Raw genomic sequence first — 13,491 nt, 5'->3', positions numbered from 1 at the left:
GGGGCCGGATACCTGCTAGCCTGGCCATCCGATATCTGAAGTGGCCGGATCTGTGTAATATACAACCTCTGGATTACTTGCAGGTTCGGGCTAGTACTCGCTTGGGTGGAGTTCTATCCGACGGGGGCAAACCGACGGCGGAGGACCACAAGCCAGCGGCGGCACAGGTCAAATACCCTTGAAACCTTTCGTCTTTATAATCGAGATCAAGGGGGGATACGAAGACGTGAGGGCTGGGCTTTTGCCACAAGCGGCGGAACCCAAGACATTCATAAGCTCAAAGACAGCACGTACAATGCTTTGCTCCAGCACGAGACATCTCATGCTCTAGTCGGTATTAGTCAGAAACATGGCGCTAAAAACACATTGTGAGCACGTCACGGCTTTCTCGAAGAGACCAAAGGTTGGAGGACCAACAATATCGCCAATTACACCTGCAAAGGCCAAACATCGTTTCTTCTACCACTCTACACATTTCAATTTGTTGAGATCTAATTGAGCTAGTCTCGAGGCGTTTCTTGGAGATACGTAAATAATTCCACAGAGTCAAGCGAGCTGTCGAACAAGTTGGCCGGTTGTACAGCATACTGCGCTGTCAAAATGCCGTGCCTCCTCGTTTATCAGTTGCCACCTCGAATGCCGCTTTCACATGGGTCAATGTAGAGACGCACACCACATGTTATAATGCGCATTTCTGAATAACTGAGCATGCAATTTCGCTAATTTGCTATCGTATTACTCGGCCTTTTCTGCTGCTTTGCGCAAACTAGGAGCTGTACCCTTGGCCATCTCATTCTCCTTCTCAATATCAGCTGCCCACAGAGCGGCTCCCACTATGTTAACTGTCAGCACACCAAGCCTCGGCACTGAAATACATGTACACTAGACTTACCAGTGTTGGTGAACGAGAACAGAACCGAAGCGAGAGGTACCATCTCCAGGAGGGTCGCAACAGTCCCAAATCTATGTGGCACGATGTTAGTAAACCTAGGTGGCTATCCTTGACAGGGCCGGAGGAAGCGCGTCGCACTGCCAGTGTTGTGGTCTAACCGAGCTCCGTGGGATCGTGCTCATGAACACTCGGTGGATTCTTGTTTTGGCCTTGGGGAGAAAGGCATCACTGAGTGTACTTACGCTGCATAAGGGCCGGTATGGTCGGAAAGCCATTTCGATCTCTTGCTGGACGGCCACCGCTTGAGTTGGAAGTACTGTTTTCATTTTAGCCTCTGTTTATCCATGCACAATGTGTATGGGTCTACTGACTCGGTCATGGACGCCATTTCCTCGAGAACGTCCTGCAAAGGTGTCAGTTATATATTTCCCTTGCTGAGTCAGTGCTTCTCTAACCTTGGAAAAGAATGAACACGACCGTGCCAACCACTAGTCACGCAAATACTGTTAGTCTGGGCCGTGATCGGAAATGTCGGTGCTGGGGGAAAAAGGAGACATACCTGGGATGAAATTGAGCGGCAGGTACATGACGTATCGAACCAAGGCCTTGGGACTAAAACGGCCAAAGGGGCTCTTCAAGATCTTTCCGAGACGCTGAATAGGGTCTCCGCCAGACTTGAGCTGTCTGCCTTCGCTTACAATATCCGCAGCATCCCTGGCGAGCAGAGTGCCGTCAAACGTGTCCAATAGCGCATCTTGCAGCATGAAGTTCTTCGACACGATATTGATAATGACGGAGCTCTCGTTGAGAATGAGCAGAACAGTGGTGAGGACGGCGAGGGGCCCGTTAACGAAGACCAAGACTGCGAGCTGCGGAAGGTAGGTCAAAAAGAACATCGAGGTCACGACCCCAACTGATAGTGCCACCGTTGGGCCAAGTTTGGAAAGAAGAGGCTTCCACAAGGCACGGTGCGTCGCGAAGTAAAAAATTCCCTGACGACATGGTGAGCACTAGCATGTCGGCCGCGTGGATTACCACGCAGTACGGGACCGGGTCGCGTTGGCCTACCTTGATGGGATACAAGTAGGATCGGCTCTTTGCAGCATCGTTGATAAGAACTCTGGCTCGGTCGTAGTCCTCCTTCCTGAAGTATGTACATGATTAGAGGCAGCTCAGCAATTTTTTTTTTGGCGCACTTGTTGGATTTCGACTTACGCGACCTCTTGGGCCTTGGACTGCACTGAATTGACGATCCCGCTCGGCATCTTGTTGGTATGTGGTTCGAGGGCCGGAATGTATGTGCTGGAAAGAGGCTAGCAAGCAAGCAAGACTTCGGGGGAAATGATCGCGAAATTATGAAATTCTGTTTCTTATAAAATCGGAAATCGGGAAAGGTCGTCCTCGCCAGCGCAGCCGTTTTGTAGGGCGCGATGGATGGAAGTTTGAAGGACCTGAATTCATGTCGTCATAGGCTGCTTTTGGTTTGTCGGGGTTCAATGACGTAGATACAGGAGTTGCTTGGCGGCTGCTCAGGTGCATTTTACCTGCCTACCTAGATCATCGGCACTATATGGATGCACTCTGTACCTGAGGCAGGCTAAGGACAAGGAAGCGCTCTCTCGCATTTAATTCTCAAACATCTAAACTCTAGCAAACAGTCGTTGGTACGAAATTGGGACATTTATTATCTGTAAGATCTTCGACGGGAAAGACGTGCAAGTGGATAGGCTAGAGCCTCATTGGGGGGAACTTTGGTTTGCCGCGTTCAACATCAGCCTATGTACCGTGTCATGTCGATCTCTTGTTCTTCAATAAACGCACTAAATTGGTGGAGGAGCCCAGGCTAGGTTGACCGTTGACCGTTGACCGTTGACCGTCGACCGTCGACCGAAGTTTGGCAGTTAAGGAAGATATTTCGTCTGGGCCATCAAGCCGCAGGGTGTTGTTACACAGCAAACCAGCAAGCGTGGGCGAGGCTCCCGTGATCATAATATGAACCTTAGGTGCTGACTTACCTGACTTGCATCCCTTGCGTGCTACATACGTACTAAGACGGCCTGAATCAGATGCTATAGCTATATATACTACCTAAACCCTAGCAAGAGCATTTAGCAGCCGTCGTTCTCGAATTTGAAGTCTAGCACTTCATTCAGAGAGGGTAGTAGAAAGTAAGAGAGAGGGGGAGCAAAAACGAGTATGTACTCGCTCGAGCCTGGTCATCCAATTTCTATTAGTAGATTGCATTATGACCACCAACTGTATACATGCATCTTACTTCATCCTTCTTTTTCTTTTACAGGACCAAGTAAGGTCGTAGCACCCCAAGCCGCAGTGTCTGTTCCTGTCCCATCCCCGCCGGTTTCTCTCTCCAAACTCCCGCTGATATAATAGAACATCAAATCCATATATTCCCTTGTTGGTCTGGTCAACACCTCCGTTTTTATAATACAAGGCGCACAGAAAGTGGTCCACAGCGGTTCCCCGCAGATATAAGTTAACAGTGCCGAGATTTTCAACGGCTCGTGTGGAGTGAAAGCTCGGACTTGATGTGGAATTCGTGAGATTATAAGAATGTAGTGTAAAAAAAAGGTAGGAATACCCTGCAGGTTCTTTCCAATGGGTTATTGAGCAACTGGTGCTAATGCTGAGGAATATGTACGTGATTCGTTACGAGTAGAATGCTTCAACAAGATAGATGAAGCCGAACACAAGAAATGCGACAGCGCCACCGACAGTCACTAAGTTTCGCACAAAGGACTTGTTAACATTCCATACGTGCTTCGTGGAGGGAATAATGCGCCTTGACTTACCAACTTTGAGACTGACTTTCCCTGCAATTGCTCTTCCTCCAACAACTGCAACGCCTGTACAGCAGCCATGGCCCAAAACAGCACCCAAAGTGACCCACCAATAGTCCTGGCCCGCGGCCATAGCAATCGTGGCAATCTGACTGCGATCACCCCATTCTCCTAGGAATGTCATGACAAAGGTCTGAACCCAAGCGGGGCTAAGGAGCAGCGAGAGGAGGTTGTTCAGTCCCGCGAAAAAGCCAACAATGGTGCCTCGACGAGGCGACGGGGTTCGGCCATCGGGAGAGCTCGAAGGGCTACGGGGTGGCGTCGGAAACCGAGATTTGGACCGGGACTTGCGGTTCCCAAGACCCATTTCCAGAGTGTATGGCGAGACGCTAGATCTCCTTCGCCCTTGCTTCCGGGCGAGGTTCTCTTTCTCCTCCAGCTCTAACTCGACTTCCTGCATTTCAGCCGAAACACCCTCATCTGGGCTCATGGCGAGGCCCTCGCGGAGTAGGCGACCTCCGAAGATTAGGAACAAGCCAGCAGCTAGGAAGTTGGTAAGGCGCTTCGGAATTAGGGTAGGCACGGCATGCCCAAGGATGGCCGAGAGCACAGTCATTGTAATCAGGGCGCTAAAAGCGGCCGAGAAGACAACCATGCGGTCATGCTTCATAGCCATTAGGGCGGCGACGAGGAACGTCTTGTCGCCAACTTCGGAAAAGAGGATCATGGTGAGCGAGAGGATGAAGGAATGGAAAGGCTGAATGAGGCCTTCGGTGCCATCATCCGAGATCTTGGAATTCTTCCCAGTGGGCCCCCCTTTGGACATGTCGAGATGATCTATGCTTGCTACCGAATCAGGGAGCGGAAGGGCCTTATCATGGGTCTTTTCAGGAAGGTTTGTCGGCTTCTGCGCAACAGTTAGTCATGGCGCGGGGGCTTTGCTTCGCGCATGAGAATTAAACGAACCTCTAGACCTTTCGAATCTTCGGACAATTTGCTGCCTATCTTGGCCTCCTTATCACGCATAATCTTCTCTTCGTCGGAATGCGGAAGTGGGCGTGCTTCTTTGGGCGTCTGAGGCTTGTTCTCAACTTTGGCACCCGTCTGGCTCTCCTTCGTCTTGCGCTCCTTGTCCTTCTCGCTCACGCCGCCTCCGGTTCCCGTAGTGCCCTCCTTCGGTTCTGGCCTGTTTTTATCGAACATGACACCGTCGTTGGATTCTGGTATTTTCTTGCCATCCATAATAGTGGGGTCTGCTGGGCGGTCTTTCAAGACTGGCAGTTCCTTTGGGTCGGAGGCCGTCGTCTCAATCTCGACGAAAGGACCTGTGTGCGGCTTCCCGTCTATGCCATCGACAGGCGCATCCTTGGTACCGTACTTCTTCGCGCCCGACGTGCTGTCGGTGGCTGGTTCCGACCCGCGCGCGCCTGTCGCAACGGCATCTCTCTCAAGCTGTCTCTCGGCGGGTGACAGTGCTACAACAGCGGTGGCTGCAAGCGAAGGGAGGAGAAGTAGGAGGGGGGATTTTCGGAATCGCAGCTTCATGATCGAGCAGAAAGTATAGCGAGCTCTTGCCGACACGATTTATTCCGATGTCGATATATGTCGACGAATTTCTCGGCGGGCGTTGGGTCAAACCACTAGTCGAACCAAGAAAAGGTGCCCAAGTTGTCCAGCTCGCCAAGTGCGAGTGTCTTGCCCGCACGGATACCTTAGGTATGGAAGGTACAGTCGAAGCCTGACAGATCGGCTTTCACAAAGGGAGAGATAGAAATTGTTGTAAAGAGCGTTGGGAAGAAAATGGGACCGATCTGATGGTGATGGTTTTGGGTTAGGAGAAAAAAGCAAACTAGGAAAAGGAGGTCTTCATTGAGTCTCGACTCGACTCTTGATCGCAGCATGGGGCTACTGAGGCGATCTTTTCCCCTGCCTTCGGTAACTTTAGTTCCTGCACAAGAAAGGGCGGCGGTCATCCTGGTAGGCTGGGCACAGCCCACAGCGCGTTCGATTGCCCCGACACCCCGACTTTTTGTTTAATAGTGGGGCCTCCGACATACACCTCCACCAGGGAAATACATGTTAGCTTGGTACGTTGGTCTCTATTAGTATCTTCCAGGGAAATCTCGCTAATCACTAACTTTGCCACCTTCCCACGCTAACATGTATTACCCTGGAGGAGGTGTAAAACAGAAACTGAAGCCACCTAGGATCAGAGTACTGCATGTACTTATGTACAGTACATACCTAAATTACCTCACCGTAATTTAGTAGCTCTAGGTACCTAATGTATGGTAAAGACGTGTGACTTCCCAGTGCCGAATGCTGAAGATCTGCAGCTATGTTTCACTTGCCGTTGTAAAGTTTCCCCAAGAGCGGTTCTAACGGGCACTAATGGGGCGCTGACCTGATGACGGTTTTGAAGTGACCTTATTGAATGCTAGTGCATCTATCCTCAGAGCATCCCTTTGAGAAATGGCACGAACTGGTAAGAATCAGGCCGCTAAGCAACCAATCTCTAGATGCATTCAGCATTGTCTGGGCCCGATGTCGACTGCTTAGGTAGATAACTCTTCATGGCCCGTGTGGCAACATCCATTTCGTAAAGAAACCATGATATGTCTAGGTATCTAACCTGTCCAGATGCGATGAGATAGAGTTTATAGAGATGTCGTCCTTCGAGGCAACGGCCAAATCAAATGACACTTCAGTGATACAAGCAATGCATCAAAATAGAGTTAAGTGAGCTTGATGCTGCGTTCATATAAGAGGATAATATAGCCACATTTAAGGTGCAGTTATCAATACACAGAACCCAAGGCACGGATACCTTACAGATTTCAAGCATTTCAAGAGGCTTGGCGGCTTGGGGGCTAATTAGGTCACGTGACCAGACCCCAGAAAACCTTGATCCCGAACGGGCTATGAAAAGCAAAAACCAGCAAAAATAGTACCACCTGTATGATTTTGACGCTTTTGAGTAACCCTAACCCCAACCCTTCTTCACAACTCTCAACGATCCTCTCACAGCCTCTCGTTCGCGAGGCGATCACGGGCAGGACAAGTCGCTATATAAGACTCTTCGCAATGACGGGACGCGGTAGAGGGCGCCCTCCTGGGCGCAGGGCGGAGGAGCCACCTGCCGCTCCAGGCCGACGCTCGACGCGTCAGCAGCAGCAGCAGCAACAACAACAACAACAACAACACTATCAAACTGAGCAGTCCACCAAGCCAGATCCTCATATTGATCCGGCCATCACTGCTGCACAGGATGCCGGAATGCCCCCTCCCCCTTTGCCTGGCACAAGGAGCCAGCGCGGCCAAAGCAGAGATGCCGAGCCCGCTCTGCCCGTTCTGTCCGCTCTGCCTGTCGCACGACGCGGCACGCGTCGCGAAACGCCGACAGGCAGTATGCTCAGTGTTAATAGCCTCCCCAACACCGATATTTATTCTACGGGCGATGCAGAGTGTAAGAAACCTCCTTCGTATCTTTACTAAGCTTCCTGTCTGTTCTGACGAGCCGTGCGAAGATGCTGCAGCCGTTTGGCAAGAGCCCGTCTCAGTGCCGGCGCCAAGTACACCGGCCCCCGAATCATCTATCGCCTCTACTGAACTTGACACGCCCAACCGGAAGAATATTCGGTCGAAACTCATGAGCATTTATCTTCAACGACTTTTTAGTTCATCTGATGACCTTGTTTCTCACCTGAGCACTACCCTACCCGATGACCCAGAAATCTGGGACCTGGAACGCGAGAATTGTCGGCAGGCATTCCGAGCATACCGCGCTCGCTATGTGTCTGACCCCGGCAGACCTGTCGTCGAAGAATCCTACGTTCTCTCTACAATGGGATTACAAGAGGACTCGATAACTGCAGCTAACGCGTCCCGAATTGTAGCCGCGGCTAATCTTGCTTGTCTGCTTGACGAAGTCGTGTTACTTGAACAGGGGCATGATGCTCTGCCTCTGCTGCAGAGATGGGATTTAGAATCCCCCGGTGCCTACGTTGCACATCTCGCAAATGCTTCTGGAGGCCACAGCAACGTCCCTCAGGAGCAAACCGCCGAGAAAGCCTTGGAAGTTCGGACACAGCTATTTCTCGAAATGCTTGACGCTCGTCTCAATCACAGCACTGTACCCTTCAACCCGTTTGACCTTGTCATTGGAGTCTTCTGTGAGAGAGGAGTGTCGGCCGATCAGCTGGCCGCCTTTCTACACGACCAGAATGACCCAGGCCATTCTCTAGCACTCAGGCCCATGCGCGGCCTTGAATACGATAACCCTTGGGTTAAGCAACGATTCGAAACCCGCATCGGGTCCATATGCAGCGCTATTAACGAGAAGGGCCCCCAGTTGGTCGATATCTCACACAGTCTTCGAGTTTCATTTGCACTCGGAGAGTTTTTGGAGAACATGAAGGAGTTTGCAGTAGAGCGTTTCTCTTTATTAAAGGGGGAGATAGTCCCCATCAACCTTTTTTCGAGCTCTATCGCACAAGTCACCGGGTCCGATACAGATTCGAGGATCGACACACAAATTAGGTCCCAGCTTGAAACCGAGGCCATGGCCCACACTCCCGCGCACCAGGAGACTAGGTATGCTTCCAGATCCGATCCCACATTCCCCTAACGACCGCTCACCTTAGTCTAGGGGCCCATCAGTTGCTTATATGAACTCTCTGAGGGCTATGAAGCAAATGGAACAGCAATCTCAAGGAGAAGTCAACCGTCTCGCGTCTCAGGACATTATTGAAAGGTCACATGAGATTCAGCCCAGTGCTTATCCTTCGACAAACGTCATTCCATACCCGGGCGCGATCCCTCAGCATCATAGCCAAGCCTACGGAGAGCCGCCACACCAGATTGGCTTTACGATGAGTGGCTCTATGTATGCAGAGTCTGCTGCGCAAGTGTCTAATAAGAAGCGAGGCGCGCAGGATGAGGCCGGAGGGCTGAGAAACAGCGGGACTGGAGATGTCGGCAATTCACCAGCGAAGAAGCCTCGGGGGAGACGGAAGAAGAACACAGGTCCAGATTCATCGGCCGCCATGTCAGTTTCGTCCCAGTACCCGCCTCCCGGATCGCAGTACCCGCCGCCTCCCGAGTCGCAATACCCGCCCCCCGCCGGGTCGCAAGCTGAGCCGGACTTTGAGGCAGTGTCGCAACGCTCGAAGGAAATATCAGCCGCAAACCGGAAGGCCCGAGAACCCCAAACACGCTCGGCATGGGTGAGGAACGATACCCGGGCACTCGTCAAGGCCGTCGACACATTCAAGTGCAAGTGGAGTGTTATCGAAAAAGAGATTAGAAACGGCATCATTGCCTTTGAGCGCCCTAGAGATCAGCAAGCCCTCCGAGACAAAGCACGATTGCTTAAGCAGGATTTTCTGAAGTGAGTAACAGCCAGCCTTGATTTGTACGTATGGTTATTTGACAGGGTCAATCGATTGACTTGCTGCAGGACCGATATTGCTCTTCCCCCCTCTTTCGACCTGGTTGTATTGGGCAAGAAGGAGAGAGAGGCCGTCAAGGCTTGTGGAAAAAATCCAGACCGGAAAGAGGCCGACATCGTAGACGGCCGAGTTGTCAATACGGAATATCAAAGAGACGAGCCGAGAGCCGAGGCCGCAAGTGTGCATGCGCTCATGCCAGTTGCAGAAATGGAACTGGAATCAGAACCGCAATTTGAACACCAGCCTGAGTTTGGATCAGGGCTAGAGCTGGATCCTGGATCGCAGCAAGAAGGCACAGAGCTTGAAGCGGAAGCGGATGTAGAGGTGGCATAGGATCCCAGCCTACAACAAACGCTTAGCTGCTTCCTGATGAGCTCCTACGGTTGACCTGTAGCGGTTTAATGGCGGTCTGTGTTCTAGGCCTCTTGGGGCCCTCTCTTTTCTCTGCCTTATGATGAGGGGAAGGGGTGGATTAGTGTACGTTAGTGTGATGGTAGCGGCTGTGATCTCTTAAATCCCTTTTAATCTCTCATCGGGTACGGTATTGGGGAAACAGCTGCCTTTGTATTCGCAGAACCGAAAAGACTTCCTGATAGAATATACACCTAGGTGTACGGCGGCCCATCAGGGTGCTTCCAAGTTTTTAAAAGCAAAACAAATAATAATGTACAGAACAGCCATTGTGTGAAGCTACCTTAGGTGTGTTGGAGGTGCCTATGAAAAGGGGCTTCATGTGACCGCTCAGGTGACATTGAAAGGAGGGTGGTCTGTGCGTAATTCAACTCCTGTTGTGTGGGGAAGAAGGCCACCGGGGCACCTGCGAATTGACAACGTCGCGAGTTGTACTTCGTACTTCGCACAAGGCCGCTGAACCACGGCCGACTTTCTCCAGGTTTCCCTAGCTCAGCTCCCGTCGCCCTGCCCACCATGAACTACGGCAAAAAGGACGAGGATGCCGACACGGGTCTGGTCAAGATTGACCGGACCCAGGTATTCCAGGAAGGTGAGTGCGCATCCCCACAAGTCCTCCCCCAGGTGCTTTACACACACACCTGTGGAGTTGTAGCTAAGTGAAATGGCGGTCCGCAGCTCGACTGTTCAACACGTCTCCCATCCAGCCGCGACGATGCCGCATCCTCCTCACCAAGATCGCCCTGCTGCTCTACACGGGCGAGAGGTTCCCCACAAACGAGGCCACCACGCTCTTCTTCGGCATCTCGAAGCTCTTCCAGAACAAGGATGCCAGCCTACGCCAAATGGTGCATCTGGTTATCAAGGAGCTGGCCAGCTCCGCCGAGGACATCATCATGGTCACGAGCACCATTATGAAGGACACGGGCGGTAGCACGGATATCATCTACCGTCCCAACGCCATCCGTGCGCTTTGTCGCATTATCGATGTAGGCCGTTGCTCCTCTTCCTTGCGTGGTCTTGGTCTCTAGACCGAGCTGACCCTGTGCCCCCAGGCCACCACAGTCCAGTCTATTGAGCGTGTCATGAAGACGGCCATTGTCGACAAAAACCCATCAGTGTCGTCTGCTGCGCTCGTCTCGTCGTATCACCTCCTCCCAATTGCGAAAGACGTGGTTAGGCGGTGGCAGAGCGAGACTCAGGAGGCGGCGGCAACCACTAAATCGTCCGGCGGCTTCTCTCTGGGCTTCTCTTCGTCCTCTAGCAACATCCCAGTCAACAACTCGACCATGACCCAGTTTCACGCGATTGGGTTGCTATACCAGATGAGGATGCACGACAGGATGGCGCTGGTCAAGATGGTGCAGCAGTTTGGTGTAGCAGGCGCAGTCAAGAACACGGCTGCGCTCGTTATGCTAGTCCGCCTGGCGGCCCAGCTGGCCGAGGAAGATCCCCAGCTCAGGAAGCCCATGGTGCAGCTGCTGGACGGCTGGCTGAGGCATAAGAGTGAGATGGTCAGCTTCGAGGCGGCCAAAGCCATCTGCGATCTGCGCGACGTCACGGATGCCGAGGTGACTCAGGCCGTTCACGTCCTCCAGCTCTTTCTGCCATCCCCTCGCGCTGTCACCAAGTTTGCTGCGCTCCGCATACTCCATAACATCGCCTCATTTAAGCCGCATGTTGTTAACGTGTGCAACCCAGATATCGAACTCCTCATCTCCAACAGCAACCGCTCGATTGCCACCTTCGCCATCACCACACTGCTCAAGACAGGCAATGAGGCCAGCGTTGACCGGCTGATGAAACAGATCTCTGGCTTCATGTCGGAGATTACAGACGAGTTCAAGATCACCATTGTTGAGGCGATTCGGACTCTTTGCCTTAAATTCCCTAGCAAACAGGCCGGCATGCTCCAGTTTCTTAGTGGAATTCTGCGCGACGAGGGTGGCTACGAGTTCAAGCGCGCGGTAGTGGAGAGCATGTTCGACCTCATCAAATTCGTCCCGGATTCCAAAGAAGACGCTCTTGCTCATCTTTGCGAGTTCATCGAGGACTGCGAGTTTACGAAGCTGGCTGTCCGCATCCTCCATCTTCTAGGCCTCGAGGGTCCCAAGACCTCTCAGCCCACCAAGTACGTTCGGTATATCTACAACCGTGTCGTATTAGAGAACGCAATCGTCCGCGCTGCCGCTGTTACTGCTTTGGCCAAGTTTGGCGTTGGCCAAAAAGATCCAGAGGTAAAGCGCAGCGTTGAGGTCTTGCTCACTCGATGCCTGGACGATGTCGACGACGAAGTCCGAGATCGTGCAGCTCTGAACCTAAGGCTCATGAAGGAGGAGGATGATTTGGCGAACAGATTTGTCAAGAATGGTAAGTGCTCCCTCTTGCTCCTCAGCCCGTCTCCCGTTGAACAAGTGAATGGTCCTGGTCCTAACGAGCTACAGATAACATGTTTAATTTGCATTACTTTGAGCATCAGCTGGTTATGTATGTCACATCGGACGACAAGTCGGCTTTTGCAACGCCATTTGATCTTTCCAAGATACCAGTCGTCACTCGCGAGCAAGCAGACGCCGAAGATAGGACCAAGAAACTCACGGCTACTACGCCCTCACTTAAGCCGCCAAAGATAGGCCCGGCCAAACCCGTTCTCACGGGCACCGAAGCTGTTGCCTCTGCCTCGGCGGCGGCCTTGAAGCATGCGCAGGAGTTGATGCGCATCCCCGAGATGAAGGAGTTCGGCAGTGTTCTCAAATCGTCCTCGGTTGTCGAACTAACAGAAGCAGAAACTGAGTACGTAGTCTCAGTTGTGAAACATATCTTCAAGGAGCATGTCGTGCTCCAGTACGAGGTCAAGAACACCCTTCCGGCAACAGTCTTGGAGAATGTCTCTGTTGTGGCTATCCCGTCGGACGAAGAGGAACTCGAGGAGGTCTTCATCATCCAGGCCGAGAAGCTCGAGACAGATGTGCCGGGCAAGATTTATGTAGCATTCAAGAAGATCAACGGCGAAGGGTCATTACCTGTCTGCACCTTCACCAACATCCTCAAATTCACCAGCAAAGAAATCGACCCTACGACCAATAAACCCGAAGACTCGGGCTACGAAGATGAGTACGAGGCTACTGAGTTCGACCTGTCTGGGAGCGATTACGTCATACCTACTTTCGCCAGCAATTTTGCCCATATCTGGGAGCAGGTGGGCGCTGCAGGAGAAGAGGCGGAGGAGACGTTGCAACTAAGCGGCGTTAAGAGCATAGCAGGTATGTGCAGCTTCGGCGGTTTACGTCTATACGAAGCGAATTGAGCTAACAGTGCGATTCAGAGGCAACGGAACAATTAGCCAAGACGCTATCGCTGCAGCCACTGGAAGGAACAGACGTTCCAGTCAACCAGACAACACACACTCTCAAGCTCTTTGGCAAGACAGTCAATGGGGGAAGGGTAGTGGCGAACGTCCGGATGGCTCATTCTTCAAAGTCGGGAGTCACGACCAAGATCACGGTGAGGAGCGAAGAGGAAGGTGTGGCTGCTCTTGTAGTGGGATCAGTTGTTTGATGATAATAGATGACTGCGCGGTATTGTTTCACAAAATTGAAAAGAATCTGTCGACACCTCCAAGACTGGCTCCGCTACTGGCCTTTATAGACCTTGGTTAGGTTGACAAGAGAAAAGGCGTCTCGTAAGAAGGGCCATCGCCTGGGGAAGAAACGGCAAAGGCGTAACGAAGCGAGTAATTCATTTTTCCACCCATGCCAGCCAGTGAGGTACCGACCTATATTGCGAGAGGATGCCATACCTAGCAGCGCAAGCGATCGGCTGTCCAAACATCTATTTCTTGATGGTGGAATATCAAATTTAGAGACTGGTCATCAAAAAGGGCTGGGATACCCATACACGAAGTGTTACGATCCCGGTCTAGGGTGCAGGAGGCGCTCAG

General features: G+C 52.0%; 4 protein-coding genes across 4 annotated transcripts; 2 read left to right on the top strand and 2 right to left on the bottom strand.

Moving 5' to 3' along the window:
• Window positions 1-735: 735 nt before the first annotated feature.
• B0T26DRAFT_633531 (uncharacterized protein) lies at window positions 736-2,157 on the bottom strand (the record flags this gene model as incomplete). The annotated part of the gene is made up of 8 exons (XM_060436547.1): window positions 736-833; window positions 893-963; window positions 1,135-1,208; window positions 1,264-1,295; window positions 1,348-1,380; window positions 1,452-1,884; window positions 1,961-2,036; window positions 2,108-2,157. 8 exons carry the CDS (start codon window positions 2,155-2,157, stop codon window positions 736-738), a joined length of 867 nt encoding a protein of 288 aa, XP_060302586.1.
• A 1,402-nt stretch (window positions 2,158-3,559) lies between these two features.
• B0T26DRAFT_736582 (uncharacterized protein) lies at window positions 3,560-5,235 on the bottom strand (the record flags this gene model as incomplete). Its single annotated transcript, XM_060443340.1, has 3 exons — window positions 3,560-3,630; window positions 3,703-4,597; window positions 4,657-5,235. The coding sequence occupies 3 exons, from the start codon at window positions 5,233-5,235 to the stop codon at window positions 3,560-3,562; spliced, it is 1,545 nt and encodes a 514-aa protein (XP_060302585.1).
• Window positions 5,236-6,631: 1,396 nt separating this feature from the next.
• Window positions 6,632-9,780, top strand: B0T26DRAFT_685414 (uncharacterized protein). Its single transcript, XM_060440871.1, has 4 exons — window positions 6,632-7,156; window positions 7,218-8,283; window positions 8,339-9,079; window positions 9,149-9,780. Exons 1-4 carry the CDS (start codon window positions 6,649-6,651, stop codon window positions 9,471-9,473), a joined length of 2,640 nt encoding a protein of 879 aa, XP_060302584.1. The 5' UTR covers window positions 6,632-6,648; the 3' UTR covers window positions 9,474-9,780.
• Window positions 9,781-10,067: 287 nt separating this feature from the next.
• Window positions 10,068-13,109, top strand: B0T26DRAFT_745720 (adaptin N terminal region-domain-containing protein; the record flags this gene model as incomplete). The annotated part of the gene is made up of 5 exons (XM_060444605.1): window positions 10,068-10,143; window positions 10,230-10,540; window positions 10,607-11,921; window positions 11,996-12,814; window positions 12,877-13,109. 5 exons carry the CDS (start codon window positions 10,068-10,070, stop codon window positions 13,107-13,109), a joined length of 2,754 nt encoding a protein of 917 aa, XP_060302583.1.
• Window positions 13,110-13,491: the final 382 nt, after the last annotated feature.

This window comes from Lasiosphaeria miniovina, assembly GCF_030549165.1.
Source record: "Lasiosphaeria miniovina strain SMH2392-1A chromosome Unknown B0T26scaffold_1, whole genome shotgun sequence".
Taxonomy (NCBI): Eukaryota; Fungi; Ascomycota; class Sordariomycetes; order Sordariales; family Lasiosphaeriaceae; genus Lasiosphaeria; species Lasiosphaeria miniovina.
Note: the sequence above shows the minus strand (reverse complement) of the source record. Positions and strands in the feature narration are given on the sequence as shown.